Source organism: Haliotis asinina, chromosome 4 (genome assembly GCF_037392515.1).
Source record: "Haliotis asinina isolate JCU_RB_2024 chromosome 4, JCU_Hal_asi_v2, whole genome shotgun sequence".
In the NCBI taxonomy this organism is placed as follows: domain Eukaryota; kingdom Metazoa; phylum Mollusca; class Gastropoda; order Lepetellida; family Haliotidae; genus Haliotis; species Haliotis asinina.
In genome coordinates this window covers 9,277,501-9,301,803 of record NC_090283.1, presented here as the reverse complement: position 1 = coordinate 9,301,803, position 24,303 = coordinate 9,277,501, and the positions used below count along the sequence as shown (strand labels likewise).

The following is a 24,303-nucleotide window of genomic DNA, read 5'->3' as shown; positions in this document are numbered from 1 at the left end:
TTGCTGCAGTCTACATACTCTTTGAACTGGTGTGCCTATACTTTCACACGTTGAAAATTCGTGTCTTCATTGTATAAAATGGAACCAGGTGCCTTAAACATGGAGTTTGCTTAAACATTCTCAACTTGATGTATTACCATCCTCAAAGCACGGGTAACTAATTGAGTTTGTGGCTGAAGTGGTGTACTCCTCGACTTTTTATACCTGTTTTCACACTAAAAACAATTGTTGTTACTGATGTATAACCAGCTTGAACTTGTGGGTAACCCCTGGAGTTATTTGCAGGAGTGGTGCACGCCTAGGCTTTGCATAATTATATTTTCCCAATTTGAACTTACTTACTATTCGATTGCTAATGTATAACCAGCTTAAACATCTGTGTAACTCATAGAGTTTGTTGTTGGGGTAATGAACTCTGTGTCTTCATATACCTACGTTTTCACACTTAGAAAACGTGTTATTGCTAATGTATAACCAGCTTGAACATGTGTGTAACCCAAAGAGTTTGTTGTTGGGGTAATGAACTCTGTGTCTTCATATACCTACGTTTTCACACTTAGAAAACGTGTTAATGCTGTTGTAAAACCAGTTTGAACATGTGTGTAACCCATAGAGTTTGTTGTTGGGGTAATGAACTCTGTGTCTTCATATACCTACGTTTTCACACTTAGAAACGTGTTATTGCTAATGTATAACCAGCTTGAACATGTGTGTAATCCGTAGACGTTGGTGCGTGAGTAGTGCACTCAATGACTTAGTATGCTTATGCTGTCACATTCCGAAATAAACTCGTTTGTTATATAACTGGAACATATGTGAAACCCATGGAGTCTATGGCTGGAGTGGTGCCCTCCTTCACAATTTGAAATTATGAACTTTCTATTGCCAGGGTAGTGCTATCTTGAAAATGCGTGTAATCCATGAAGTGTGTCACAGGAGCTGTGCACCCACTGACTTTGTTTACCAGTATTCTTTTCATCTTTGATTGGGGTGCAATTATCTCTATAATTTACTGAAGTTAGTCGCTACGTTTAAACCAGTGAGCTTAAGCTTTTGATAGGTAGTATATTGGGTACCCTCCCATTTTGGGCAGTCTGTTGTGCACTGGACCATGCAGGTGTTGTGTCTCATTGCCAAACTTGCAACAACTGGTGTGACCAATTACGATCAATTAGGTCTCGTCAGTAAGGTGGTAACTACTGAGACAATTAGGTTCAGTTGCTTGGTTGGCATTTAGAAGTTGGTGGGTGACATGACAACAAATGGTATGGATTTACAACTCCTCTAATGTTTACAACACGACGTTTCTTGTAACCTGCGGCAGCAATCACGGCATTCATCCTTCTCCTCATACCCTGGATCAGACGTTGGATATGACGTTGCGGTAAACGTCGCCATTCCTCGTGCAGCGCCTGTTCCAACTGTGTGGTCAGGATTTTTGATGACATGTTCTGATAGTGCTGATTTCATATCCGAGTTTTTCACCGATGCTTTGTGCTCTTTGATGCGAATGCACAGGGGCCTGCCTGTTTTACCTATGTAGCTGCTGTCACATGAACATTTGACTTTGTATACACAACCTCTTGGGCTTGGCTTAGCTTAGCTGCTTCCTTTCCACTGGCTCTTGATAAAGACTTTAGGGCTTTTCCAGATGAGAAAGTAGTGTCAATGCTGGCAAACCCTGGCCACACAATAAATTTGAAGCACAATGGCATTTTGGCCGTCAACGTCAGCAACTGGCGAAAAAGGAAACTGACGGAGGCCATCTGGATCCACAGCTCCAAACCGGAAATTAACAGAGATCAGGGTGTCTTCCTACCAAATGCGTGGTGCACAGAATATAACCATCAATAACATGTATCTCATTGTTTTTTCCACTATCATTGTACATGACTTCATGTGTTTTCCCAATATTGTTTACATAAGTGGCTTCTATCCCATCATGTGCTTTCCCATCATTGTTTTCACAACTGGCTTCCAATCACCCTATCATGTTAATCCTATCCTTCTAGTTGTATAAACACTCAGTACATCCATTGCCCACTCTGTATATTCAACACTTCAGTTAAATCGTCTTGATACCTGTACATCTCTGTACATCTCATCTGTAAATACTATCTCACTGGCTTCCTGTACATACTATATATTTTTGCTCATTGAATTTATTATGTCATTCACTTGATGAAGGGGCAAGACGTAGCCCAGAAACGCCGTGTTGTAAACATTAAAGAAGTTGTAAATCCATACCATTTGCTGTCATGGAATTGGGATCAGTTAGACACTGAGGATGTCTGTAAAAGTTAAGAGGTTAGAAAAAGAAGGATGTTGTATTTAGATAACTAATTTCTTGAGTGGTTGAATGAGGTAAGTTCATCTCACTTACTATAAAAGAAGGATGTTTTATTAGATAACTAAATTCCGGAGTAGCTGAAATTCGTGTCTTTAGAAACATTGCGATTTTTGCCAGACTTGTGTCAAAGGGGTAATTGTGAGGTGTGAGTCATAAACGGCCCAAACTGGGTCAACTGTTGCAGCTCGTTAACCAGGTGTGAAAACTGACTGCCAAAAGTGGGAGTACACTGAATCATGTTTGTTTTCCATGGTAATCTGGATTTTGTTTCTATGAAAGCTTTGTTAGATCGCTGTTAGTTGTACTATTTACGTGGATCACTGAAAATAAAATATTTTATATTTTCCAAAACCTGCGTGTTCTTCTCTAACATAATCTAATTATGTATACCTATATATATCTTGGTTGCTGTAGTATTCATCTACATTTCAGCGGCTGGATTATCTTGTTTACGAGCCGTGAAGGTCCCGGGTTAGAATAGGCCTTAAGCAACCCATGCTTGCCATAAAAGGCGACTATGCTTGTCGTAAGAGGCGACTAACGGGATCGGGTGGTCAGACTTGGTTGACGCATGTCATCGGTTCCCAATTGCGCAGATCGATGCTCATGTTGTTGATCACTGGATTGTCTGGTCCAGACTTGATTATTTACAGACCGTCGCCATATAGCTGGAATATTGTTAAACTAAACTCACTCACTCACTATCTTGCTTACAGGTTTGTCTAAACCTGCAATCGTGAAAAAATGAAAGCTTTGTGCTTGCGCAGTCTACTGCCATTTACTTTTGTCACCTGCTTTGCTTCCGAGATACAACATGTTTTCATAGACAATTTAAAATCGCTTGCTGTTATAATGGATAGAAATAGTTCTGTTACAAGCGGTTTCCGGTGTACAGCTAGGTAGGTGTCCAACTGCCTGATTTAATATGTGCAGGTTTCCACAACGCTCGCTTCGCACTCACAAATTAGTGCGAACTGAGGGATCCTGTGGAAATCTGTGCCAAGTGACACCATCACCCGAACCCTGGGATCGTTGGCCGATGAGAGGGTAGGAGGTAACTTCTTGCCAACTATTAAACCACAAGTCTTTCATACGTAATGAATAAGAGAGGACATATAGTGACTTTGTTCGTTCTTTAATAGATTGTAAGATATATTTTATGTTGTTTGTATTTCATTGAGTTTCTCGTCCGTCTCATCGTCACATGTCTTCTCTATCTGTTGTATCTATACTACACGTGATACATATATACTGATACAACCACAAGTATAATCTACACCAAACTATGATCAACAAAGGGTACATGTAAATGTACTCATGCGTGGGTTCTTAAAATGGAAAACACGAACGTTACCAGGAAGTCATGCTTTAAGTAGAACGAGGCCACTTGATCTGAACAAGGTCAGCCTACGTCTGTGTATGTATTGTGAGCGATATCATTATATCATGTACAGTCCAACTGTAAACATGGATCACACTCGCAGTCCTAACCAAGTGCGACGCCACAGAGTTGTGACTACAATATGTATACTGAGTCTTGTCATATCAGCAGCTCTGAACATCACGATGATTGTTCTTGTTTTGTTGCAAACTTTTCCCCGCAGCCACCCTTTAATCACAACAGACACAGAGCGCATTGGACAAGGATATTTGTGCATTCCCTGTGAAAAGCAAAGGAGAGACGAGCGTTCCGTGGCGCACTCCAAGGATACAGATGTGGTACTTCTTCAGGGACGTCAGATGTGCTGCCTGAGACATGCTGGCGGTCTAACACGTCTACTGAAACTTGTGAGTAAAGTGGAATATGTAATTAAAGACACATTTCATATTGCTGAACAGCTGACTGTCATTCAAATTTTATACAAAAGACGTAATTTTGAAAATATCCGTGTATGACTTGCCCGATCTTGAAAGGTCTTTGACTAATATGATAGTTTCCAAGCTTAATATGTGAGGAATGTACAAGTGATTCCGATGCCACTGTTTTGTATTTACATCTGGAGAATCAAATAAGACTGATAATAGAGCGGACAATTAAAGAAGTGTAATCTGTGGAATTGAGTAAAATGGCTGTGAAAAGCATTTTAGTCTTTCTGTCGCTAACACAGGTATTGTCTGAGACATTCTCAGCAGGTGAATACTTGTTTCATCTTTCATATTACAGCGGCATTCATGTGTGAGATAAAATAATATGTTTTACCACACCGGTCCATGCACTTGCTAATTCTAATAATGTTTAAATGTCCTGATACATGATGTGTGTTTATTGCAGATGTCATGCTACTTCTTTGACTACAGAAAACCGAACACTGAATCTGGCAGAACGAACGACGTCAAAGCGTCTGCCCACGTATTCCTTGATCAGGTCACATTTAAGGGTACGTCTTGTAATGGTTATTCTAAGCATTATCAGTTATCAGAGTTCTGTATAGATCGTGTTTCACTGGAACAAAACACGAGGATTTAGTGCATGAGGGAACATAATATTAATCACAACCATCTCTATAACGATATTACTGCTAGCAGTGATAACACAGCTCCTATCCTTCTGAACTCTAGTATGACCCCCCCCCCGTCTCTCTCTCTCTCTATCTCTCACACACACACACGCTATCTCTCTCCCTTCAAACCCCATACCAGACACATTTCTAGAACTACCACTAAGACATATATATATACATTATATATTCCTAATGTCTTCTAATTATGATGAATAAAATAATAAATACGGTTTCGTTTTGAATAATGCTTGTTATCATCAACTTTAAATAAAATAAGTCGTATGTTTGCAGGAACCCATCTGGTATGGAGCACAGAGCCTGGTTATGGAAGTGCTCATGTAACTGGTGACATACTATTGGAAGACAACTGTTTATTTATCCAAAAAGATGGTATATATTTCGTATATACCTCTCTGACATTTATTGTACGTCGTGGTGACAACACAAAAAGACATGTTACGCATTCGTTGTTACGTCATAATCCACATTATTCTCCTGTGCCAGACATTTTACTAATAACAAATGCTAGTCTTCCCCAAGGAATGGGACTGTTCACTGCAGCGACTTTAGAGGAAAGCTTTTCCTTGCGGCGAGGAGATATTCTGTCCGTCCACGTGTCAGATTATTCTAATGTTTACCGGTTTTCTTCGTCAAACTATTTTGGTGCTCGCCAGCTTTAGCACAAAACCTCGGAACTGTTCAAATGTGTACACTAGTTACAAATAACGTAGAAAAGAAAAATATGTTAAAATTCACACAGTTGTTGATTAATGTACTGTTTGTAAACAAAAATATAGTTTGTTTGCTTTCAGGGGGAGATGTGGCGGTGTGTGGATGTGTGTGTGGTGGGTGGGACTGAAAGAGGTGGTGGTGTGTGTGGATGTGTGTGTGGTGGGTGGGACTGGGAGAGGTGGTAGCGGTGTGTGTGGATGTGTGTGTGGTGGGTGGGACTGGCAGAGGCGGTGGTGGTGTGTGTGGTGGTGGTGGGTGGGACTGGGAATGGTGGTGGTAGTGTGAAAGGGGGGCTTTAGGTCGTGTGACACGTGTACTACTATGTGGATTCAGACAAGGAACGTTCATACGCAAACTGTTGAGGGTGTTGGCATCATTGCAAGCCATACTCTCCCGATATCGCAAATACCTGGTGTCATCACACAATTTCAGTGATCCGGTCATTTTATTGTCACTGATGTTACCTTCTGCCTGCAGTGGAAGCTTTCTACACTGATGCTGTCGTGTTCTGATGCAGCTTGACAAGAATCCCGGCCCAGTAATCAATTATCTTGTTACGTATTATGACCATCTGGAGAAGGTTGTTTATTGAGTTGTGTTGGTCGCTTGGCACCGGGACTCACGCCAACTGAAAAATGGTAGCTAACGGCTGACCTAAGTCTGTGTAAAAGTATGGGAGTTGCAAACAATGTACCCTCTGAGAGCACTCGTGCAAATGAAGCCATAGTACTTCAGGGTCCTTGGAGTTTTCTAGCAATTTACCTCTGAGCACTCTCTGTGGATTTTGGAGAATATTTGTCTTAAAATATATGGCCTGCAAAAATAAACACGTTGGTTAGCAATCTATCATTGAAATATTGACACAGGTCACTAATTCTGCACGTGCCTCTCGAACACCTGGCTGTCTCTTTCTCTACACTCCCCCCTCGTAAGAAACTGAACTATGTAAATATTTTAATGGTAGGTTGCTAAACCACCTTTTTGTTTTTAAGACAAAATATCCGTGAATACCTCACAGAGTTGGTATGATGTTTTCTTGTGGTCAGCCTTTCATTGTGTATGTTACTTTTATTATTTTGCGAATTAGACTGCAATGATTAAACCACTACAACACAATGAAACTCTTGTTCTGTTGGGCTACAATACCAACGTTGATGAGTAGTTAAGTACATTGTTCGAGACACTGACAGCGGAAAAGGCTTTCCGGTCGTTGCAGATCTTTAGCGTCTGCATTTGTGCCTTGTTACTGTTGACTAGCACTCTCTGTGTGCATAACAGGAAGATATATATATCTGTTCAGGTATTCCCAGAAGAGTGTCATTTCGTAATACTACAAAAGTTATTTATAGCATGCTTTTCAAGACTTCATATCCTGATTGAATCACACAAGTTTTGAGAATGCCCAAAGCGTACACAATCTGATTATTATTACACCGGAGGCCGAGATGCTCCAGAAGGTTAAGAGTGGTATGTGAGTGAGTTTAGTTTTACGCCGCACTCAGCAATATTCCAACCATATGGCGACGGTCTGTAAATAATTGTCCAGATAATCCAGTGATCAACAGCATGAGCATCGATCTGCGCAGTTGGGAACAGATAACATGTGTCAACGAAGTCAGCTAGCCTGACCCCCCGATCCCGTTACCGCCTCTTACGACAGGCATAGCCCTTTTTTATGACAAGCATGGGTTGCTGAAAGTCTATTATATCCCGGACCTTCACGGGTCCTCAACCTAGATAATGTCCTATCATGTCCTACCCCTACCACTAGGTTACCTGGCCGGCCTGATTACGTCATGTTTAGGGACCTCTACCAGCTGATGATGTCATTGGGTGAAACAACATTGTACGTATTTTCTCATTCAGAATAGTGTGTCGCCTATTGCTTAATGCGATGTGCCGAAGACCAGGGTTCTACTCCTCAAAGCGTGAAACCCATTTCTGGTGTCCTCCGCCGTGACATTGCTGGAATATTGACAGTGTTAAACCACTGTCGCCCTATTACTCAGTAATAAACAATACAGCGTATGAACACCAGTGACTTGAAATGCAAACAGAAGCCTTATCTCGTCACATTAAACCCAGCTCAGTCATTAGGTTTGCCTGCCCGCGAGACAGTCCCGCTTTCGGTATTCAATACGATTGTCCTTTGTTTGGGTGATTTGTGAGCGTTACGCGATAACAGCGCTCGTTCTACGAACACTGCGTGTGTCTAAAATTATCCCGCAAGGACAGTTGAGAGAAACCCGACAACCAGGATGTTGATATTAATACATCCACGCAATACAAAGGGAAGTAGCTCTTCAGAGAGCAACGAGTGGAAAACCAGCAATGTCTTCCTCTGTGTGTGAGAAGCTTCTACCGAACAGTTTCAAAGACTTAGGGAAAAGGAAAGACCATGTGTTCATTACATCACACACAGGAGTCTATGAACCTGTTGTGTGCACGGATCCCGTAGCGAGGATTGTTAACAAACAGGACCGACGACCTTCAGCACGCTTCTGTGTCTTTGTACTTTTGGTGTCCATAGCTATCAACTTGGCTCTAGTGGGTTGGTATGTACACATACGACTGGCCGCTAACGCGACCAGTGGTCTCAAACATACCGATGGTAACCATGACGTTCATATGTCTAACGCTATTTGTGTGAGGTGTGATTCTCTCAATGTTCCTGAACCAGAAAATGCGCCGTTGTTGTCAAAGGTTAAGGTCATTGATCTTGGTCGGAAGACCTCGCTGTGTTGTCTGGAACATTCGGAGCATCTTCAAACTCTACTTAACCTTGTAAGTATAAAAACAACAAATACTTATGCTCTCGTGCAAAACATACTCAGCAGAGCGTGTTTTCATGTTAAAACAATGAACTGGTTATGTAGACAGTATGAATAGTAAAAGTTCCTGGGTGATGCTTGTTTCGTTTATTTTATTAGAAATATTATTAGTTACTATGGACATAAAAGATAGCAGTGGTATGTAAGACTTGACTATCCTACTTTCGTTTCAAACAGTTAAACGACTGGTGAATATCATCATTAATCGATATTCGTTTTAAACAACTGAAGAACAGAAAACGTCAATCTTTCTCATAATTCTACTTTCGTTTTAAACAAATAAAAGTCAGAGAAACTTTGTCATTTTCAGATTTCGACTTCTGTTTTTCGATACGATTAAATGACAGAAAAAGAACATTCTTATTTTCATAATTCTACTTTCGTTTCAAATAACTAACCGACAGAGAAACATCATTCTAAAAGAGGTATTTAAATTTTAATCAGCTGACACGCAATACACCCGATCTACATTGTTATGGTTTTGTCTTTGTAAATGCCATTGTCAGTGACCTTTCACTGTTGTTTTCATGTATTGCAGGTTGTAGGAGAATACTATCACAACAAGCAGGGGTCCAGTGGTACAGACACCTTCAGCCTCAGGCCCAATGCTTCTGCGCATCTCTACCTCGACTTACACAGGAATACAGGTATGTCACAATACTGGTGCTAGTAGTAAAGGTATATACCACTGCTGCTGTATTGTACAATGCCTGTTGCTCCAAAAACAAGGTTTATATGTATTCAGTAAACGAAGGTCACAAAGCCCTTCTCGTATGTATTAGAAATGTCGATTGTCAAATACTCTGAACTCAGGCCTTATCATAAGGATATGCTTGTATAATCGCTCTCAAATAGTCATGGCACCAGGTGTTGGCAAGAGGACGAGGCTGTCTTACACCACCGCTAACACTCGTCACAAGGAAAGGCTAACCAGTTGATCACTTGAAACACAAACAGAGAACATGGTGCAAACCACGTCGGAAATAAACCAAGCGTTAACATTGCCATTGCCAGAAAGGATACACAGTCATCAGACATGTTGTGTTTCGAATATGATTCATGACCCATTGTCAGTTATCGCGTCATTGTGGTATAGCTTTGTCACTAAAGTTATTCGTGTTCAGAGTGTGTATAGCCCAGACCTACACTCATTTGTTTGCTGTTTATCGCCACACGCGGTAATGTTCCAGCTGTATGACGTCTGTGAGAATGATCACGTGATCGACATCATGAGCATCGACCTATGCAACTGGGATTCGGTGGCAAACGAATCAGCGAGCCTGACCAGCTGATCCCGTTAGTCGCCTCTTGCGGGAAGCACGGGTTGCTGAAGATCAGTTCTAACCCGGATCTTCACGGGTTTGCACTTCAGTTAATATGTCGATTCCATATTCTTGCAGTCAGAAGTAGTGGCAATATTTCCCCACTGATCATGAGAGGGGGAATAGTGCTAGTTTGCCTCGAGATGTGAACCTTAAGATTTCACGCGAATGTTTAACCTGTATGACACGTTTACATTAACACATAGTGTTTATTTCAGAAAGCCGTCGCTTGACCTGGGTTGGTGACACGGGCTACGGAACAGCGCACACTACTGGTGGTGTCAGATATGTTAATGGGACACTATGCGTCCCTCAAGATGGCGTCTACTTCCTGTACTCTCACGTGACCATCGCCCCTGGCAACATCGCAGACGGCCTTGACATTGTTCACTATATTCAAAGGAGAAACAAGCATTTGCCGCGGACTGGAAATCAGCTTCTGCTGATCAGTAAGATGTCAGTCACCAGCAACGAGAGAAGAACGAGTTTCTTAGCAGCAAATCTCAAATTGCGACGAGAGGACGAAATCTTTGTGGAATTCTCAGAACCATCTCTCATCTACAGCTTTTCTCCAGCCAACTATTTTGGGCTGCATCGCCTGTAGATGTTATTTCTATTTAACAACATGAAACTTGTCAGATTGATTAATGGTCCAAAGGAGTTGCAGTATACATGTAAATATTGGTGAACTTCATTTATGTTAATTGTGGCATTTGTTTTGTAAGTTCAGTGTCTTGGAATAAAATATGTGTGCATGTCTGTGTATAGTGTATTGACTCGACTTATATAAATTACATCAAAACGTCCAGGCTGCAATTCTCTATGAAGTGTCAGGTCGCATGTTTCAATGCCAGGTCACGCTGTTTATGTTGATAGGTTCATTACTCCTGATGAAATTAAAAATGAAAATGTTGAAATTGTTACTAACAACAAATACCTTGGTACTATTATCGACGACAAACTACAATGGGGCCCAAATACTGATTTCATTTTCAAGAAGTGCCAACAAAGATTACATTTTATGCGTAAATTGAGATCGTTTAATGTTAGCCAAAAAGTAATGTTGTTTTATCGTTGTTTTGTTGAGAGTATTTTAATCTTTTCAATTCAATGTTGGTACGGTTCTCTTAATCTCAAAAGCAAATCTCATCTTAACAAATTGTTCTTATGGCAACCAAGATTTCTGGAATTTCTGTTTCGTCTTTACAATCCCTCTTTAGTGATCGTGCTGTTAATCTCGCTGAGAGAATTTTATCAGATTCAAGTCACATGTTATTCCAAGGACACAATTTTTTACCTTCAGGCCGGCGTTACCAAATGCCCCGTTTTAAAACTAAAGGAGTTCAAAATTCTTTTATTCCATCAAGGATCCGCCTTTTAAATGACTGTTGACTGTCAGTCTCTGTTGTCGTTTTACGTATCTTAATCTGTATGTAGTTATTTATGTTTTAACAATCTCATATGTGTTCACTTTCAAATGTAAAATAAATTCCCCTCGGGGTAACTTTTTTGTATTGTCATTGTCATTGTCAGGTTTTGGAAGGCAGAATGACATCGATCTCTCGTCTGTTCTAAGTAGATCTGGACTGATATTCGAAGAGACTTTCAAATGAAGTAAGACTTCTGCTAAAGAAGGAAACAGAGAGACGTCAACTTCTGAAGTTTCGGAGTATCTTTCGACTAATCAGGTTAATGAAAGCTATCTACCTTTATTTTAGAAAACAGCAAAGGGGATAGCATAACAAAATAATGTGGTCACTTAACAAGGGAAGTCATTTGTTCCCGATCGCTCATTGGTGATGACAATGAGGAAGTAGAGACCAATGACAATCCGCAGATTATCATGTGCTTGGTGCGTTCAAGGGACGGAACTCTGCACACCTAATTGGTAGGTCATGGATGATCACATTTCACGTCATATGACACGAAAGTGTTTTTGTTGTAAAATCCGAAGAGAATGCATAACAGGAAGAGTTCCTTGTAAAAGAAACGTTTAGCACGCCTTAGGCTAGGTCTTATTTGGAGAGAGAAACATTTTAGTCATAGCCATAGGTGGGAAAGTCTTTAGTTTGGGCTGTTTTAAAGGTGAAAGGTTACCTACTCCGACTGGTACAGACTGAAACCGTCACAGGTTAAACATGCAAATGCAACCATTCCCTAGTCATTGTCTGCAAACTATACGTACACACTCATGTGCACGAGCACAAACTGATCCACAAATGCATCCAAAGGTGCAAACCTTCATGAAAGTACACAACCAGTTTCCCTCACAAACACTCCGCAATACATCCACACACACACACACTCATGTAAGTACATAATAAACAAATAATTATTCATATATACACACACAGGTGTTAACTTGACGTCTGTCCTTTTAGTATCATCAATGATACATACAGATACAATGATACAGCTGAATAAATGTGAAAACGAAACCAAAACAAGTGATTTCCATTTCCTAGAAACCGTTGCTCCTGCGGTGCTCAGTATAATATTGCCAGGATAGTACACTTGGACTCATGTGCGTGTGTGTGCGTGCGTGTGTGTGTGCGTGCGTGCGTGCGTGCGGTTGCGTTCTGCTTGACCTGATCAAGTGAATACTAAAATAAATGCATTGCGGGACCGTGTCACAACTGGTTGGGTCTATTAATGTGAAGGGGTGCGCCTTTGTCAGGTGATTGTTAACAGCCGAGACAAGGTCAGCGTTTGACATCTCAGTGTCGTGAAATCTTCAGCAATGTACCAACTGTCTTTAAACAATTTAGCTGCAGATGGTTTAATGTTTCCTATTGGAGCACTCGACCAGCCGTTTGTGTCGTTTGACCTAACGGGTCATGCATATGCAGATTAGAAGGTCGTTTGACCTAACGGGTCATGCATATGCAGATTAGAAGGTCAAGCTGAACAACCTGCACGGATGTGTGTGTTTCTGTGTGCACGCTTGAATGCGTGTGTGTAAGGTTATGTATGTGCTTGCATGCTCCAATAGCTCCATTTAACCCTCCTCAATTCAAATAAGAAGCCCCAGTGATACCCATGAATCTGAAAGGAACATACTGTGGTTAAAGGGTTGTGAAACAGCATAATGGCCTCCTATTTTTTATCGCAGTACGATTCACGAAAAGAAAGTACTAATTCCAAAGAGAGCATATTTTCCAGTAAGACCGTCGTCTCTGTATTTGAGTACAGTCTTTTATATCCCTTACATAGTGATCAGAAGTCTATGTGTAGCGCAGTCTGCTTGCCAACATTCATTACACGAAAAGATAACACAGGAAACAGGGTTTGAAGCGGGAACACAACACTGGGCGGCTTTTCCATGTGAGAGACGTAAGTTGCTCGGGTACCAGAAATACCCGATCAACTAGGAAGTTGTGTCAACATTCAGGTAGACTTCTGTATGAAAAGGTGATCAAACATTCTGCGTCTTCATTCAGCATGTCGGAGTCCACGGAGTTCATAAAATCCAGAGAAGCTGATGTGCCCATGTCTGGATGGAATTGTCTCCGTCTCGGCGTGATAGCATCTCTTGTTGTGAATCTAACTGTTGTGATACTGGTACTCTTCGTTGTGTTCAAAAAGGATACAGATGTTTCTCTACACAACCCTGTTGCTGTGACTGGCTCTGTGTGCTTTGTTTGCGATTATCTTGGGTCCAGGATCGATTCCAACGACACGCTGTACAGAGTGGTCAGGGGAGACAACCATACGTTTTGTTGCCTGAAAGAAATGGAAGAGCTTTCTCTTGCATTTCAACAGGTGTGCTTTTAGTTTTGACGCCATATTTTCCCGTGCTGATTACGGTTGATCAACTAAACATACACAAACACACATCACAATACTTACATGCACTCATACACACATTCACATACATGGATGCATACATGCACACGCATGTACACCCACATACATACATACGCTTACAAAAATGTATCGCGATATAGCATTATATGATGAAAATGCACAGTTTTTTTCAATACTGAATATTCATAATACACAATGATATGTATATGTTATTCACATATGTCGATAACATATCTAAGCTTGTTATCTCTGTTATTGCAGATGGCGAGGGCAACTTACGAAGGAAATGGTACTGACCTCAACATAATGACATTTATACCGTTTGTATAACGTAGCAATGTAAAGAATAAGGACGTTCCATGTGCTTTTCCTACTCTCTTGTACGCTGTTTCTCCTACTTGTCTTGGAATTCAGAGCTGATAATTAGTAATGCGAAATGGTGCCTGTAATGTTGTTCTCAAATGACATATTTTAATTTTATTAAATTTATTATTTTTATTCTCATTGAGACGCATTGGTCTAAGTGATTGTAGCATTACTGTCGTCAATGTTCAAGTTAATGTTGAATATGGAAGTCACAATTATATTAACACTGGCTTTATTAATAAGGCGGCCTGGGCTTACCGTGTAAAAATGTGAACACGAACCTTCATGTATTTTACAGTGGATGCCCCTGTTTCACCCGGGTTAACATACTCGTGGATGGAGGGTAGAATTGGAGCTCATCTGTATCTGGATCCCGCGGCAATTAACGGTCGGTTGCTATGTGTAGTTACGTTCACTGAAATGTGTTGTGTGGAACTAAAGAAAGGATGCACACGCCTTTGAAGATGGCTTTGTACGAAACAAGGAAGAAATGGCGAGGCGTTATATACGACTGCACAGTTGCGATTCCTACAGGCAAATTGTAGCGTGACAAAATCCAATGCTCAAATGTTTACATGGTCTTGCCCAATCTTAGGAGTCGGGAGTACAGAGCGTTAGGAGTATAAACCTCTAGGAATATAGATCGTTAGAAATATAGATCGTTAGGAGTACCGTAAGGAGTATAGACCGCTAAGGGTATAGGCCGTTAGGAGTATATACCGTTAGGGATATGTATCGTAAGAATATACAGCGAAAGACGTAGACTTACAGAGTATGGACCGTTACGAGTTTAGACCGTTACTAGTACAGGCCATTGGAAGTATGTACCGTTAGGGGTACAGACCGTTAGGAGTAGGTATCGTTATGAGTATAAACTGCTATTAGTATTGACCAAAAGAGGTATAGACTGTTCGGTGTATAGATCGTTGGGAGTATAGACAGTTCGATGTTTAGACCATTAGGTGTATAGGCAGTTAGGAGTATAGACTGTTAGGAATATATTAGTATAGACCGTTAGGAGTAGGTATCGTTAGGAGTATATACTGCTAGGAGTATGGACCAATAGGAGTATAGACTGTTCCGTGTATAGACAGTTAGGAGTATAGACAGTTAGGAGTATAGGACTATAGACCTTTAGGAATAGGTGCCGTTAGGAGTATAGACCGTTAGGACTAGATACCTATAGGAGTAGGTAGGATTAGGTATCGTTAGGAGTAGATACCTATAGGAGTAGGTAGGATTAGGTACCGTTGGGAGTATAGACCGTTAGAAGTAGATACCTATAGGAATAGACACCTATAGGAGTAGGTAGGATTAGGAGTAAGTAGGATTAGGTACCGTTGGGAGTATAGACCGTTAGAAGTAGATACCTATAGGAGTAGGTAGGATTAGGTACCGTTGGGAGCTGGTACCGTAATTAGGAGCACATGTATGTTATGTCTTCAGAAAGAAGGGTGAGTCGTGTGAGTTTCGTGATCTTTGATCACGAAATCAAATGTATACAAATAGAGATCGTTCTTGATGATTTCAGTGTCTGTGTTACCACGACCGTGTTTACCTCTTCCTGGTTGCGTAATTACTGAATCACTGTGCAGCAAAAAATAAATCCTGATAAAAATAAACCAGGAACATATGGGACAAATCCAAATTCGGGTCAATAACAATCAGAAAATGTACCTACACGTATATTTTACGTTTATATGCTATATTTCCTTATTTCATTGAGGGTATATGTTTCTTATGTTATTATTCTATTTTCCTTTTCCTTTTTATGTTTGTTCGAAGGTGCTGCAAAAGGTTATGTCTTGATTTGTTTGTTTGCTTTTGTTTATGTTCTTTTCCTGTTGAACGCCATATGCCTAATTTCTCGATTACCTGCCGATTCAGAATCCATCAGTCGTAACATGTGTATGCATACTATAACATATCCTCATATATGTCTTCTAAATCACATGTTTTAAAACAGTAACTATGAATGTATTACGACCTTTGGTCTCCAGGTAGCACTCTGCCTTGGAATGGGCATGGACGGATCCACTTCGCCTATACATCTGGTGTCATATATAAAAATGGCCATATTCATATACCGTCAAAAGGTCGATATCACGTATACTCGCACGTGACATACAAGCGGCAGCAAGACACAAGTAAAGATACAGAATTCTTGCACCAGATAGTCCGTGAACATCCGAGACAACCGAATCTAGGGGAGGTAATTCTTCTGCTTAACAAGAATAGCTACTCCACACACGAAGAATATCAAACCAGCTTCCTGTCAGCCATCTTATACATGCGCAAGAATGATCGAATCGCCGTTAAAGTTTCGGATGTGCTGTCAGTTCACAAACAATCCTTGCGTACATTTCTTGGTGTAAGAAAACTACAGAATGATGAATCTGCAACGACCCACTGAGCGTTATGGATATGTCCGCCCAGAATGTGTTCGTCAGGAGTTTGTAGGCAGATTCCTGATATGAGACCTTTGAACAGTCCGGACCAGAAAATTCAGTGATCTGTGAAAGAGGTTTTTGAAAAAGGGATGCGTATGTCATGATGCTAAATGTTGCAAACAACAACGTATCATACGGAACTTGTTTTTCGTGTTGACAGACGCAGCATATTATTTAATTCTGGTGTTTTTTGCCTTTGGAAAGATAGAGTCACAAGTATGTCGTGGCACACAAACCCGTCACTTTTTCGAGCTTACGCACGTCACGTATCACACCATCTCTATCCGCAAGACCAGAACCCTGCTGACAGATAACACGAACAAAATCCCATGGTATAGGATGGCGCCCCTGTTTGACGCATAATCAACCAAGATCTAAGTTGGATGAAGTGCTATAAACACGTAGACATGAGACATCGGAAATGTGGGCACATTTGACGCATATATCGCATGAACTGAAGATTTCGCTCAGTCGAGTTAGATGTTTAGATTCGTAGGTTCGAATCCTAGTTTGTCAGCAATATAATGTTCAACACCTTAGGGTTCTAACCCTTGCCCACTGAAGGATCAATTAATATTCAAATTGTGGAGGCAGTGGGAACACGGTTTTGGCTTGAAATCATAGTTGAGCTCTCTCCGTAAATCACACCCCAAACCATAAATCTATCCCCCTAACTATAGCCAAGACACAACAGCCTGCATATCGGTCTCTTCACGTTGAGACCTTGAGTGCAGGACGTTTTGCCATACCTGGGAATACAGGCAACATCGTAAAGCGAGTTATCGAAGATGTCAGAACATTGCTTGCTGTGTTATTTGTAAATATGTGATTGCGTACATGTTTGCTCTTGCCACGCTTTGGAATCAATAAAATATGTCTTCGTTGCCACGTTACGTTAGCGTCAGTTGTAGACTTACCCTTTGACAGGAGCGGCAAACGTTATAAGGCAATAACAGTCCATATGGCGACGGTCGTCATGGGTATAATATAAGGCACCCGTAAAGAAGTTGAGGTGTACATTAATTTTTAATTAATAATTACCGAATACCCTGTTGTGTTTTTGAGCTTGTGCTATTCGTCTTTCTGTGGAAAATCCGAGATGTTAACCTGGAATTGCCCACCCGTCACCTTTATTAAACTGTTGCTACTTCTGACTGACAAGATAAAAAAAGGACGTGCTGTACGTCAGTTCACACCGGTTATCAGGTTCTGTCTGATATACACCAGGAAGTGTCACGATATTGTCCCAATAAAGTACGCAACGTTAGACCAATAGCTGTGAACCTCCAATATGAACGTCTACTTACTGTGTCTGCTTGTTGAACTACAAAAATTAATTAATATAGATAAAAGATGAACCTGTATGTTTCAATCATATTTGTTCCGTGACTAAACGTTGTACTTGTCGACTCCTCTCGTATTGCAACCTTTTATTACTGGGGCAGCATGGCAATTAATCCAAAATGAGGGCTGTTTATTTAGATCACGGACAAAATCATTTTCCTATTCGAAAAGTTGAAAATAAAATTTAATGTAGTGCACTCTGGCTGTATGTATTGTGTAAATATGTACAGTTTTGCCCAGAACTGTTGACAAAAGGTCGATTGAAGTGAATTTAAGGTCGAAACGAGCAGTTTCAATGGCGGGTTTCATTTATAGCGATGTCAGCAAGTGATTTGTATTTGTTCCCTACTAGAGTATATGTGATCTTTAAACACGTGTGTAATAATCTATAGCTTATACAACCCGATCGCTAGTTCACCTTGATCAACCGTGCTTCTAATGTCACCACACAGGAGAGCAAGAACATAAAAGATGCGGTTTATGACGCATGGCAGTTTACAGTCTTTTTGTCTGTACAACAGACATTTAGTCGCAAGCAATACACAATCAGAATAATCACTTTTGCAGTAACGGTTTAAAGAGGACTTAAAGAGTCCTAGGATCTGTAGTTTGCTGAAAGCAAATAAAACAGATTTGGCATTAGAATTCATATTTGCACGCACGGACGAACTCAGTCAATCGCTCGCTCATTCCCTGAAGGCCAACTGTACAAGTCTACGTTCCATCACAAGCCATGGTGCCATGGTGAACCTTCTCCTCGTGCAAAGGTTTGTCAAGTTAAACTGATATATGTTTATGCTGGACGCTTATAACAATCAGGAAACTAGAACAATGATCACGATTTCAGTGCGAAGTACTGTGCGCCACGTAGCTGTTACGTCATGACATTTGACACACTCCCGGCAGAATGACGTGGGTTTAAAAAACGTCCAAAGAGTCCAGAGCAGAAGGTATGATAAAAGAGGATAAGTTTTAAAAAACACCACAAACCACGAACAATCTGCCTGAGCAGCGTTTGGGTACTGTTAACATGTCCACCCGATCCCCTTATTTGTCTCTTACAACGAGCATGGGTTACAGAAGACCTTCCACGCCGGACCTTCCTGGGTTCACGCTATAGCTAAAGGAATGATATGCCGCTAGTAGCCAAAATAACACATTACTTGAATCAAAGAAATGCATTATCTCAAAAGCAAAGAAATTAAAGAAAGTATCCGTAGTTTGTTTCAGTGTAAATGTAAACGAGGTAAGTATCAGAAGAGAAAATGAATCAAGGACAATGAGAGAAAAAAAGATGGTGTTTGTATAAATACCAGGTTCCTGGAAACTGAAAAGAAGGGTAAATAAGATGAAATACGTGAAAGCAAAAGTGACGAAACCGTTCTCCAGTCATAAAAAAACATATCTGCTGGTCGTAAAATCCCGAGTGTGCCGGTTGTAACAACAGCATGTATCACCATACATGGACAGAGTGATAGAGTTGTCAAGAGGCGGGAATGAGGAGGCGGTGTCCGGTTATTAGGAGACAGTCAACATATTTCCGGGTACTTTTGAGGCTGGACCCTCCACAAAAGTGGTGTATGGTTTCACGGAAATGCAATGGGATGAAAACATCACTGCAAGTGGAGAGATAGTCTGTCTGACAGTCCCTGAACCGTATTAATTTCCCTGCAGCCTAGCACCACAACTCCCCAAAAACTCAAAAATTCTAAATGAAAGAAGAGCAGATTTCCCCAGGTTCTGTTCTCTCATGGGCTCCCAGTGTAAATGGATTTATTTTTGCAGAAACTGAGCATTAGACCAGAGGCAGAGGAGAGACGCCATGATTGTTGAGGAAGAGAAAGTAGGTCAGGGGGAATTCCCCGTAGAGAGCGTGACTTCAGGGAATCCGCGGTGAGGTAATGTGGGTATTCCCATGTAGAGGGAGCTTGTATATACTATCAACGAGCATGTTTGTGATGGATCCAGTGTATATCAGACTGTAACGGGCTGCACTGTCAACTGAACTATTCGACTTAGATAGATTTGACAAGTGTAGTGTTACATCGTTAATCTTATGGGACCGTACACACATTGATTTAACAGTGGCAACGGATTTGTCTATCAGTTATGTCCGAACCCGATTCTACCTTCCTATCAGTTGAGCCAACAACGTCATCAACTCCACCACCCCAAAATGGACGATGTTGTCGGGGTGTGTTGTACGTTCTTATCGCAGTATCCCTGACTGCCAATGTTGTGTTGATTGTTGTCGTGGCTGCTCGACAGTTTCTGAAGCCGCGAGAACATCACCTTGGAACTGAGGGTTTACCCACTTTGTCGAATCGAAAGCAGGGGATTGCTGATCACATATGTCTCACCTGTGATCAACTTGGTCCGCTGGTTGAGTCCAAGGATACACTTTATGACGTTATAAGACTGTCATCGGGACATGCACTGTGTTGTCAGAGACAGAAGAATGACATCACAACGTTATTCCAAAAGGTAATTAAGTACTTACAATATAAACGGTACACTTCGAAGTTGTACTAGCTTTGATCATGGTTGTAGTAGCGTTGGTAGCAGCAGCAGTAGTAGTGGAGGTGGTGGTGGTAGTAGCAGCAGCAGTAGTAGTGGAGGTGGTGGTGGTAGCAGTAGTGGAGGTGGTGGTGGTAGTAGCAGCAGCAGTAGTAGTGGAGGTGGTGGTGGTAGCAGTAGTGGAGGTGGTGGTGGTAGCAGCAGCAGCAGTAGTAGTGGAGGTGGTGGTAGTAGTAGTAGTGGAGGTGGTGGTGGTAGCAGTAGTGGAGGTGGTGGTGGTAGTAGCAGCAGCAGTAGTAGTGGAGGTGGTGGTAGTAGTAGTAGTGGAGGTGGTGGTGGTAGCAGTAGTAGTGGAGGTGGTGGTGGTAGTAGTAGTGGAGGTGGTGGTGGTAGTAGTAGTAGTGGTGGAGGTGGTGGTGGTAGTAGTAGTAGTGGAGGTGGTGGTGGTAGCAGTAGTAGTGGAGGTGGTGGTGGTAGTAGTAGTGGAGGTGGTGGTGGTAGCAGTAGTAGTGGAGGTGGTGGTAGTAGTAGTAGTGGAGGTGGTGGTGGTAGTAGTAGTAGTGGAGGTGGTGGTGGTAGTAGTAGTAGTGGAGGTGGTGGTGGTAGTAGTAGTAGTGGAGGTGGTGGTGGTAGTAGTAGTAGTGGTGGAGGTGGTGGTGGTAGTAGTAGTAGTAGTAGTGGTGGAGGTGGTGGTGGTAGTAGTAGTAGTAGTAGTAGTGGAGGTGGTGGTAGTAGTAGTAGTGGAGGTGGTGGTGGTGGTAGTAGTAGTAGTGGAGGTGGTGGTGGTAGTAGTAGTAGTAGTGGAGGTGGTGGTGGTAGTAGTAGTAGTGGTGGAGGTGGTGGTGGTAGTAGTAGTAGTAGTAGTGGTGGAAGTGGTGGTGGTAGTAGTAGTAGTAGTAGTAGTGGAGGTGGTGGTAGTAGTAGTAGTGGAGGTGGTGGTGGTAGTAGTAGTAGTGGAGGTGGTGGTGGTAGTAGTAGTAGTGGTGGAGGTGGTGGTGGTAGTAGTAGTAGTAGTAGTGGTGGAGGTGGTGGTGGTAGTAGTAGTAGTAGTAGTAGTGGAGGTGGTGGTAGTAGTAGTAGTGGAGGTGGTGGTGGTGGTAGTAGTAGTAGTGGAGGTGGTGGTGGTAGTAGTAGTAGTAGTGGAGGTGGTGGTGGTAGTAGTAGTAGTGGTGGAGGTGGTGGTGGTAGTAGTAGTAGTAGTAGTGGTGGAGGTGGTGGTGGTAGTAGTAGTAGTAGTAGTAGTGGAGGTGGTGGTAGTAGTAGTAGTGGAGGTGGTGGTAGTAGTAGTAGTAGTAGTAGTAGTGGAGGTGGTGGTGGTAGTAGTAGTAGTAGTGGTGGAGGTGGTGGTGGTAGTAGTAGTAGTAGTAGTGGTGGAGGTGGTGGTGGTAGTAGTAGTAGTAGTAGTAGTGGAGGTGGTGGTAGTAGTAGTAGTGGAGGTGGTGGTAGTAGTAGTAGTAGTAGTAGTAGTGGAGGTGGTGGTGGTAGTAGCAGCAGCAGTAGTAGTGGAGGTGGTGGTGGTAGTAGTAGTAGTAGTAGTAGTGGAGGTGGTGGTGGTAGTAGCAGCAGCAGTAGTAGTGGAGGTGGTGGTGGTAGTAGTAGTAGTAGTGGAGGTGGTGGTGGTAGTAGTAGTAGTAGTAGCAGCAGCAGTAGTAGTGGAGGTGGTGGTAGTAGTAGTAGTGGAGGTGGTGGTAGTAGTAGTAGTAGTAGTAGTAGTGGAGGTGGTGGTGGTAGTAGCAGCAGCAGTAGTAGTGGAGGTGGTGGTGGTAGTAGTAGTAGTAGTAGTAGTGGAGGTGGTGGTGGTAGTAGCAGCAGCAGTAGTAGTGGAGGTGGTGGTGGTAGTAGTAGTAGTAGTGGAGGTGGTGGTGGTAGTAGTAGTAGTAGTAGCAGCAGCAGTAGTAGTGGAGGTGGTGGTGGTAGTAGTAGTAGTAGTGGAGGTGGTGGTAGTAGCAGTAGTAGTAGTGGAGGTGGTGGTGGTGGTAGTAGTAGTAGTGGAGGTGGTGGTAGTAGCAGTAGTAGTAGTGGAGGTGGTGGTGGTGGTAGTAGTAGTAGTGGAGGTGGTGGTGGTAGTAGTAGTAGTAGTGGAGGTGGTGGTAGTAGCAGTAGTAGTAGTGGAGGTGGTGGTGGTAGTAGTAGTAGTGGTGGAGGTGGTGGTGGTAGTAGTAGTAGTGGTGGAGGTGGTGGTGGTAGTAGCAGTAGTAGTGGAGGTGGTGGTGGTGGTAGTAGTAGTGGTGGAGGTGGTGGTGATGGTAGTAGTAGTGGAGGTGGTGGTGGTAGTAGTAGTAGTGGAGGTGGTGGTGGTAGTAGTAGTAGTGGAGGTGGTGGTGGTAGTAGTAGTAGTGGAGGTGGTGGTGGTAGTAGTAGTGGTGGAGGTGGTGGTGGTAGTAGTAGTGGTGGAGGTGGTGGTGGTAGCAGCAGTAGTAGTGGAGGTGGTGGTGGTAGTAGTAGTAGTGGTGGAGGTGGTGGTGGTGGTAGTAGTAGTAGTGGAGGTGGTGGTGGTAGTAGTAGTAGTGGTGGAGGTGGTGGTGATGGTAGTAGTAGTGGAGGTGATACTAGTAGTAGCAGTAGTAGTGGTGGTGGTGGTGGTAGTAGTAGTAGTGGAGGTGGTGGTGGTAGTAGTAGTAGTGGAGGTGGTGGTGGTAGTAGTAGTAGTGGAGGTGGTGGTGGTAGTAGTAGTAGTGGAGGTGGTGGTGGTGGTAGTAGTAGTAGTAGCAGCAGCAGTAGTAGTGGAGGTGGTGGTGGTAGTAGTAGTAGTGGTGGAGGTGGTGGTGATGGTAGTAGTAGTGGAGGTGGTGGTGGTAGTAGTAGTGGAGGTGGTGGTGGTAGTAGTAGTAGTGGTGGAGGTGGTGGTGGTAGTAGTAGTAGTGGTGGAGGTGGTGGTAGTAGTAGTAGTGGAGGTGGTGGTAGTAGTAGTAGTGGTGGAGGTGGTGGTGGTAGTAGTAGTAGTGGTGGAGGTGGTGGTAGTAGTAGTGGTGGAGGTGGTGGTAGTAGTAGTAGTAGCAGCAGCAGTAGTAGTGGAGGTGGTGGTGGTAGTAGTAGTAGTGGTGGAGGTGGTGGTGATGGTAGTAGTAGTGGAGGTGATACTAGTAGTAGCAGTAGTAGTGGAGGTGGTGGTGGTAGTAGTAGTAGTGGTGGAGGTGGTGGTGGTAGTAGTAGTAGTGGAGGTGATACTAGTAGTAGTAGTAGTAGTAGTAGTAGTAGTGGAGGTGGTGGTGGTAGTAGTAGTAGTGGTGGAGGTGGTGGTGATGGTAGTAGTAGTGGAGGTGATACTAGTAGTAGCAGTAGTAGTGGAGGTGGTGGTGGTAGTAGTAGTAGTGGAGGTGGTAGTAGTAGTAGTGGTGGTGGTAGTAGTAGTAGTGGAGGTGGTGGTGGTAGTAGTAGTAGTGGTGGAGGTGGTGGTGATGGTAGTAGTAGTGGAGGTGATACTAGTAGTAGTAGTAGTAGTGGTGGTGGTGGTGGTAGTAGTAGTAGTGGAGGTGGTGGTGGTAGTAGTAGTAGTAGTAGTAGTAGTAGTAGTAGTGGAGGTGGTGGTGGTAGTGGTAGTAGTAGTAGTAGTGGAGGTGGTGGTGGTAGTAGTAGTAGTAGTGGAGGTGGTAGTAGTAGTAGTAGTGGAGGTGGTGCTGGTAGTAGCAGTAGTAGTAGTAGTAGTGGAGGTGGTAGTAGTAGTAGCAGTAGTAGTAGTGGAGCTGGTGGTACTAGCAGTAGTAGTAGTAGTAGTAGTAGTAGTGGAGGCGGTGGTAGTAGTAGTAGTGGAGGTGGTGGTAGTAGTAGTAGTGGAGGTGGTAGTAGTAGTAGTAGTGGAGGTGGTGGTGGTAGTAGCAGTAGTAGTAGTAGTAGTGGAGGTGGTAGTAGTAGTAGCAGTAGTAGTAGTGGAGGTGGTGGTAGTAGCAGCAGTAGTAGTAGTAGTAGTAGTAGTGGAGGTGGTGGTGGTAGTAGCAGTAGTAGAGGTGGAGGTGATAGTAGTAGTAGCAGTAGTAGTAGTGGAGATGATAGTAGTAGTAGCAGTAGTAGTGGTGGTGGTGGTGGTAGTGGTAGTAGTAGTGGAGGTGGTGGTAGTGGAGTAGTAGTATTAGTAGTAGTAGTGGA

General features: G+C 42.6%; 5 protein-coding genes across 5 annotated transcripts in view; 4 read left to right on the top strand and 1 right to left on the bottom strand.

Moving 5' to 3' along the window:
* Positions 1-3,734: 3,734 nt before the first annotated feature.
* Positions 3,735-6,699, top strand: LOC137282218 (uncharacterized). Its single transcript, XM_067813953.1, has 3 exons — positions 3,735-4,138; positions 4,623-4,728; positions 5,143-6,699. The coding sequence occupies exons 1-3, from the start codon at positions 3,770-3,772 to the stop codon at positions 5,529-5,531; spliced, it is 864 nt and encodes a 287-aa protein (XP_067670054.1). The 5' UTR covers positions 3,735-3,769; the 3' UTR covers positions 5,532-6,699.
* A 920-nt stretch (positions 6,700-7,619) lies between these two features.
* Positions 7,620-11,251, top strand: LOC137281244 (uncharacterized). Its single transcript, XM_067812388.1, has 3 exons — positions 7,620-8,367; positions 8,953-9,061; positions 9,955-11,251. The coding sequence occupies exons 1-3, from the start codon at positions 7,915-7,917 to the stop codon at positions 10,338-10,340; spliced, it is 948 nt and encodes a 315-aa protein (XP_067668489.1). The 5' UTR covers positions 7,620-7,914; the 3' UTR covers positions 10,341-11,251.
* A 1,673-nt stretch (positions 11,252-12,924) lies between these two features.
* Positions 12,925-17,900, top strand: LOC137281243 (tumor necrosis factor ligand superfamily member 6-like). Its single transcript, XM_067812387.1, has 4 exons — positions 12,925-13,498; positions 13,805-13,832; positions 14,208-14,297; positions 15,910-17,900. The coding sequence occupies exons 1-4, from the start codon at positions 13,178-13,180 to the stop codon at positions 16,320-16,322; spliced, it is 852 nt and encodes a 283-aa protein (XP_067668488.1). The 5' UTR covers positions 12,925-13,177; the 3' UTR covers positions 16,323-17,900.
* Positions 17,901-19,135: 1,235 nt separating this feature from the next.
* The window catches only part of LOC137281247 (uncharacterized), a 10,765-nt gene continuing 5,597 nt past the window's right edge, over positions 19,136-24,303 (top strand). Inside the window, exon 1 of the mRNA XM_067812393.1 lies at positions 19,136-20,187. Coding sequence (XP_067668494.1) covers positions 19,813-20,187 — 375 coding nt within the window. The 5' untranslated portion in view covers positions 19,136-19,812. The remainder of the gene's footprint in view (positions 20,188-24,303) is intronic.
* On the bottom strand, positions 20,699-21,571 carry LOC137282052 (uncharacterized; the record flags this gene model as incomplete). Its single annotated transcript, XM_067813801.1, has 2 exons — positions 20,699-21,052; positions 21,347-21,571. Coding segments are annotated over 2 exons (579 nt in total), but the record flags the coding sequence as incomplete, so codon positions are not given.

What these genes read in the sequence shown, in the direction of transcription:
- LOC137282218 (XM_067813953.1), top strand. Translation starts at nt 3,770, where the DNA reads ATGTATTGTGAGCGATATCATTATATCATGTACAGTCCAACTGTAAAC. An exon ending in TAACACGTCTACTGAAACTT is followed by an intron (nt 4,139 to 4,622) that starts GTGAGTAAAGTG and finishes TGTTTATTGCAG; the next exon opens with ATGTCATGCTACTTCTTTGA. An exon ending in TGATCAGGTCACATTTAAGG is followed by an intron (nt 4,729 to 5,142) that starts GTACGTCTTGTA and finishes GTATGTTTGCAG; the next exon opens with GAACCCATCTGGTATGGAGC.
- LOC137281244 (XM_067812388.1), top strand. Translation starts at nt 7,915, where the DNA reads ATGTCTTCCTCTGTGTGTGAGAAGCTTCTACCGAACAGTTTCAAAGAC. An exon ending in TTCAAACTCTACTTAACCTT is followed by an intron (nt 8,368 to 8,952) that starts GTAAGTATAAAA and finishes CATGTATTGCAG; the next exon opens with GTTGTAGGAGAATACTATCA. An exon ending in CGACTTACACAGGAATACAG is followed by an intron (nt 9,062 to 9,954) that starts GTATGTCACAAT and finishes TGTTTATTTCAG; the next exon opens with AAAGCCGTCGCTTGACCTGG.
- LOC137281243 (XM_067812387.1), top strand. Translation starts at nt 13,178, where the DNA reads ATGTCGGAGTCCACGGAGTTCATAAAATCCAGAGAAGCTGATGTGCCC. An exon ending in TTTCTCTTGCATTTCAACAG is followed by an intron (nt 13,499 to 13,804) that starts GTGTGCTTTTAG and finishes CTGTTATTGCAG; the next exon opens with ATGGCGAGGGCAACTTACGA. An exon ending in GGCAACTTACGAAGGAAATG is followed by an intron (nt 13,833 to 14,207) that starts GTACTGACCTCA and finishes TGTATTTTACAG; the next exon opens with TGGATGCCCCTGTTTCACCC.